Raw genomic sequence first — 6,476 nt, forward strand, 5'->3', positions numbered from 1 at the left:
TTGAGTCTTCCTTTTTTGACCATACATTACTTATAAGTAAGTGGTTTAACCTCTCTAAGTGTATGAAAATTTTTTGAATGTTTTCTTATTTATTGGTGAGGTTTTTTTCTATTTTGGTCAGAGGACACTCTCTGTATGATTTCAATCATTTTAAATTTGGTAAAATTTACTTTATACTCCAGGATATAGGCTATATTGGTGCGATTTACATATGTACTAAAAAAGAATTGTTATATAGAAGGTTATGAAGATAAATTAGATTCAGTTGGTAGTTGAAGGACACACAGTTATATATCCTTACTAATTTTCTTTCTACAGCTTTATATTACTAAGAGAGTGTGGAAATCTCCAACCATAGTGGATGTATTTATTTATCCTTTCATCTATGTGAACCATATCTTTCTTAAAATTGGAAAGTTTTCAGTTATGTCATTGAATGGATTTCTGATGACTTTCCCTCTTTTTGCTCTTTCAGATACACACAAAATGTAGATATTTGTTCATTTATGGTATCCCAAAGGTCTCAAGGCTCTTTTTGTTCTTTTTCTTTTCTTTTCTTTCTTATCTGACCAGAATATTTCAAAAGACCTATATGCAAGTTCAGGATTCTTTCTTCTGCTTGATCTAGTCTGTTGTTGAGGCTTTCAACTGCACTTATTATTTGACTCATCGAGCTCTTCATTTCCAAGATTTCTGCTTGATTCTTTTTTCAAGATTCTTTCTTTGCTGAATTTTTCATTCATATTGTTCATTGCTTTTCTAATTTTGTTCAACTCTCTATATTTCATTAACCTTGTATATTTATTTAAATTCTTTATAAGGTTTCTCATCAATATTGTTTCCTTTGGAATCTATTGCAAAAAGGTTATTATATTCTTGTGGAGGCATTATGTTATTGTGTTTTATAATATTCTTGTCTTCCTACATTGAAATCTGTGCTTCTCACAAATCACTTATTTCTATCACTTCTATGGACGTCCTTCATAGTCAACAGATTCCTCCTGAATATGTGTCTTGAGGCAGCACTTTGGTGTGCATGCAATGTTTTCTTTGTTTCCAGTTGGACACCAAAAATATAATCTTCCTATAGCTTTCTTGGTATAAGGGTATGTACTTCAGGCCCAAGTACAATCTTTTATAATTAAAGATTATAAGCACAGTGCATGAAATGGTACGGCTGAAGAGATCTACAATCTCCAGAGACTATGAATGGGTGGGGACAATCTAAAAGCTCATGCAGGTGTAGCATATACATAAATGGATGTGGAATGCCCACTGTGCAGACACTTATACAATGGGAGTAGCAGCATCAGTCAGGTGAAGAGCACTTCTTCAGACATTGATGAAGTTAGCTCTGCTGCCACAAGGGCCTCTGGCACTGAGCCAAGTTGGGCCTGACATGCATGCTCTTATACCAAGTAGTAGGCTGCCCCTCACATGCACAGAGAGAGGTGGCAATGGAACCACAGGACCCCTCTGTGGCATTTACACTCAGTCTGGACTGAACTGCATACCCAAACAGAGTGCAGTGTGGCACAGCAGCAGCAGGAATGTGTTGTGAGTTTCTGGCCCCAGTAGAAGAGAAACATGCTCCCAGAGGAAGCATGGAGATGATGCAGCAGTGGGGACCAGGTGAGCATCTGTCTTCAGTCCTGGCACTGGCACAAGTCCACATGCACCTGGCCATGACCTTGTTCCCAAGAACAAGGGCCCTACTCTCTCCTGCAATGCAGAACACCAAGTAGGCTTCAGTACTGGGGTCAAATTGCTTTGCTGAGCCAAGTTGGATCCATGAGACTGCAATCCCCCATGCCAACATGGTGGAATGTCCGTGGCGTCCCAGAGATGAGGATATGCAGGGGTTTCTGACACTTAAAACAGCTTGAATTTGGACAATAGCTCCCCTCTTAAGATGGTGTCCATTCATAACAGGCTGGGATCTAGAGTCAGTGGGAAGGGTGACATGAGTTACTTTTCTGAAGAAAGTTGCAGTACAAACTCCAGATGATTCTTCTTTTTTTTTTTTTTTTAAGAGAGAGTGAGAGAGGAGAGAGAGAGAGAGAAGAGAATTTTTAATATTTATTTTTAGTTCTCGGTGGACACAACATCTTTGTTGGTATGTGGTGCTGAGCATCGAACCCGGGCCGCACGCACGCCAGGCCAGCGCGCTACCGCTTGAGCCACATCCCCAGCCCCCAGATGGTTCTTCTAACAGTACTTCAAGTGGTGAAATTTTGCAGTAGCTAGGATTTCTGGATTCTACACGGATAGACTGCAGGGACTTTCCCATTCACCCCTACCCCTGAAAAGGGGAGCCCCCACACATCTCACTAGAGAGCTGCAGTGACAATTGCTGAGGTGTGTTATTTCTTTCCAATCTCTCTTGCTGAGTTCCAGCATTTTGTCTGTCACTCATCTCAAAATGCAGCAATTCACCTGTTCCTTTGGTTCTTCTTTGTGGAGGAAGAGATGAGTGTTAGGTACCTCTATTTAGTCATCTTCAAAATTCATATTAATTGTTAACTGGAGTTGCAAAATCTAGCAAATACCTGTTTTATAATGCTTGTGTTATAATTTTAATCTTAGAAATGATATTACATTGCCCAGGGAATCTGAGGTAGGAAAAAAAGAGGGAAACCTGGTTTCATTTGTTAGATCAGTGTCCACAAAAATATGTGCCATAGGTTCTTGGTTCCTTCAGGTTATTATAATAGCTAAAAACAGACAACAGATTAGTGAGAGAATTAGTGTTGTTGATACTGCTTTCACAGAAAAGAAAACAATTCCAGAGTAATGATAGTTGAGAAGATTGGAAGTTAATAGGTGGGTCAACCTGAGTAAGTTTTGAATGAACAAAAAGAAACTATACAAAAATAATATTTTTTCAAACTCACAGAAATGATGATAGATGAGGAGATCTAAGTATGTTTGAATTGGGCTCAGACAAATCTACAGATCACAGACTCATTAAATGGCTACTCTGAAAAGTAGAGACCTCCTTGAGTGTTAGGATTTATGGGCCATTGTTTCTAGTCTGCTTACTGAGCATCATATTATTGGCCTTTTTTTACTTCAGTGCTATAAGAAATAAAGATAAAGGTGGTACAAATATTAGGAGATGCTATTATAGCAAATATTTTCGCCTTTTGGGGGACACAAAATACTATGCTCCATTAACTTTAACCAAGAAAAAACTGGAAACCAAGTCCCTGCCTGCCACTCATGCTTCAGATGATGCCTAAAAAGGAACACTGATTTATAAAGAAAATATATTCTTGATAGTACATTGCTACTTACCAAATATTTTTCAGTATAAATGATTTCACTATAATTTTCTTGATGTAAAATAGACTTTGTTTCTTCTCTGATTAATAAAGTATTATCTTTATAGGAAATCACAAAATACAGAAGAGTAGAATAAGTGATCATCCACAATTTCACCATTCTGAGGTAAACAATCGGTTGCCCTTCTATCCAGTCCCTTTTATAACTCATTCATCTCTTAAGTTATATACATATATTAAAACATCATATTGTACCCCATAAATATATTCAATTGTTATTTATCAATTTAAATTTTAAAAAATAAAAATAGTAAAAGTCATTAGCAATCTTGAGAAAACATATAATCAGGGTGATTGTTCTTCATACAACATGATGCAGGATTAATATTCTTTATATGAACAACCACAAAAAAAACCCACTGAAAAGAAAAAAATTAAAGCACTATGAAAATGAAAGGATAAATGGCTAAAAATTAAGATAGAAAATTAGCCAAAAAACAGTTCAAATTACATTAGAATATTTTTAAATATTCTAGTAACTTTAAATGGAAAATAAAAACTGAGATTAAAAATTATCATATTAGGGAACACTTAGTGTTTTACTTAAAAATAGAGACTGTATCATAATTCATAAGGGTGCGGTGAAATGGAACTTATATAAAAATCACCCGTTGCTGAGGCGCTGCAATCTGTTGAGCCGCCATCTGGGGGCGGCAGATCCCAGTCTCGTGGCTAAGAGTGACGTGGTCAATCTCGAATCCAAACAGAGGAAGGGGAGGACACTGCGGACCGCGGACCAGAGCACCAGCAGCAGCAGCTTCCGGAGCAGCGGTAGCCAGACGCCCTGTGCTGTCTTTCCTTCGAGACTAAGTCGCGGCCCTTTCCCTCCTCACCCGGTCGGTCGGTTGTGCCCTGGACGGATTTAAACAGTCAAGTAAAATCAAGCCGAGCAATCATGGCAGAAGGTGGATTCGATCCCTGTGAATGTGTTTGCTCTCATGATCAAGTGATGCGAAGGCTGATCGAGTTGTTGCGGCAGTCCCAGTCCTACTGCACAGACACAGAATGTCTTCAGGAATTACCAGGACCCTCCGGTGACAACGGCATCGATATTACTATGATCTTGATGGCCTGGATGGTTATTGCAGTGATCGCGTTCTTGCTGAGACCGCCTAATCTACGAGGATCCAACTTATCCGGAAAGCCAACCAGTCCTCATAATGGACAAGATCCACCAGCTCCTCCTGTGGACTAACTTTGTGATAAGGGAAGTGAAAATAGTTAACACCTTACAAGATTAAAGGAACGAAGATAACCAGAGTACTCTTAACTCCATTAGAACTGTTTTTCTTTTTGCATCTGCGACATGAGATGTTATTGTTTTCATGAGCTTCTAGAAACTTCACTTGCGAACTTATTTTTGCTTCCTGTGTTATCACCATTCCCATTTGAAATGTATTTGAGTAAATGATTACATTTTAAAAGTTACATGGGGCTGTTTTGGTTGTCCTAAACATTCTACTCATTCTGTTTGTAAATGTGATTCCAATTTTGGGGTGATTTGTGACCTGACTGAAGGAAATTTGAGTTTTCTGCATTTAAATATTTTAAATAGTTTTGATAGGTTTTTAAGCTTTTGTTTTCTTCATAAGGTACTTACAAAGTTATTTGGTGTTATGTGGCATTATATGAAAGAAAATGAGAACCACGCTGTATTTACACTTACTTTGGGAGTTTATGAGTGGGTGGAAGTTTTCTCTAATTCTTGGGACTATGCCAACTCTTGGAATATTTTACAAATTATTGCTGAAATCTGTATCATCTATTGGAGATGACTTACGTGGCTAGATTAGGAGAAGGAGAAATGAAATGGCTGTTTTAATAATTTTTTACACCCATTAAAAATGTCTAATGTTAATAATGTTTTGTTTGTTTTGTTTTGTTTGCAGTGCTCAGCATTGAACCCAGGGCCTAGTACATGCTGGCCAGTGCTCTATCACTGAGCTATCTCCCCAGCCTGAGAATACCATAAATAACCATGATTAATCATATGGTACATGATTTACAGTCCAATATATGACATTTGCAAGCCACTATACCCTAGCCTTACAAGATTCATGAAAGGAGAGGAAATGTTCATTCTTTCTGCCTTTGCCAGGAATGATCTATCTAGTAATAACTTAAGCTATAATTTATTTTTTAAATGAGTGCCTCTCAGGAAACCTCTCTTCTAACACTCCCCTGTTAAAGTGAAACTATCTTACATTTATATTGAGGCTTACTAGCTTACTGACATTTGAATTCCTATTTACTTATTCACTCTATTTTATTTGAAGGAAATTTTGAGACTTTTGTTATCCTTCCAACTTCAAAAAAAAATCTAATGAAGTCTTGGTTTATTCCAAGGGAAAAGGAAGAAAATGAGAAAGAAGAATATTTTTGTCACTCCTTAGCTCATTCCTGTTTGGTAATGGGATGGATTGGGGTGGAAGGAACATCAATATAAGTGAATTTTGAAATGCACAAAAAAGTAAAAGTTTACATTCTTTTTGCCCACGTAGTTATGGAATTTTTTCATTAACAAGTGATTACACATGATTTATGGGGCTAGAAGATATTTTGTTAACAATGTAAGGATTTTTACCCCCTAGGTCAGTCTAGCTTTTCACTGTACAGATCTGAAAAACTATTCATAAGAACTAAATACACTTCTCTATGTTATTGTACTGTTTAATAGTCTCTGATATGACTGTATGACACTCATAGGGTGTTTCCCCCTTTATTATGATTATCTTTTAGATAAACATTGTAAAGGCATTATTTCATTATATAATCCAATATTCATGACTTACATTCTTCCTGTGCATCTTGGTTTTGTGTTCAACGTCTTGAAATAATACAGCTAGCTTTTAATTACTTATGCTGATAAAGGGGTAATGTTAGCACAGGTAAGTACAAATCACCCATTGCTGAGTTTTTTGTTATAATATTCCATGTTTTATAGTTTCTCAACAAGTAACACAAAACACTCTTAAAATACAAAGTATATTTTAACTATATTTGCCAATAATTTATAATAATAGAGACATTTATATTATAGCATATATAAACATGGGTCCATTCAAGAAGGATATAGCAGGGCTGATGTCGTATCTCAGTGGTACAGTGCTTGTCTACCATGTGTGAGGTACT

General features: G+C 36.9%; 1 protein-coding gene across 1 annotated transcript; it reads left to right on the forward strand.

Annotated features, from left to right (window-relative positions):
- The first annotated feature begins 4,069 nt into the window (after positions 1-4,069).
- Positions 4,070-5,199, forward strand: LOC308639382 (small integral membrane protein 14-like). Its single transcript, XM_081277654.1, has one exon. It carries the CDS (start codon positions 4,240-4,242, stop codon positions 4,537-4,539), a length of 300 nt encoding a protein of 99 aa, XP_081133780.1. The 5' UTR covers positions 4,070-4,239; the 3' UTR covers positions 4,540-5,199.
- The last annotated feature ends 1,277 nt before the right edge of the window (positions 5,200-6,476 follow it).

The sequence above is a fragment of the Spermophilus citellus genome (assembly GCF_964194105.1).
Source record: "Spermophilus citellus genome assembly, chromosome: X".
NCBI lineage: Eukaryota > Metazoa > Chordata > Mammalia > Rodentia > Sciuridae > Spermophilus > Spermophilus citellus.

Excerpts from the sequence above, each read along its gene's own strand:
- LOC308639382 (XM_081277654.1), top strand. The coding sequence starts at position 4,240 with ATGGCAGAAGGTGGATTCGATCCCTGTGAATGTGTTTGCTCTCATGAT.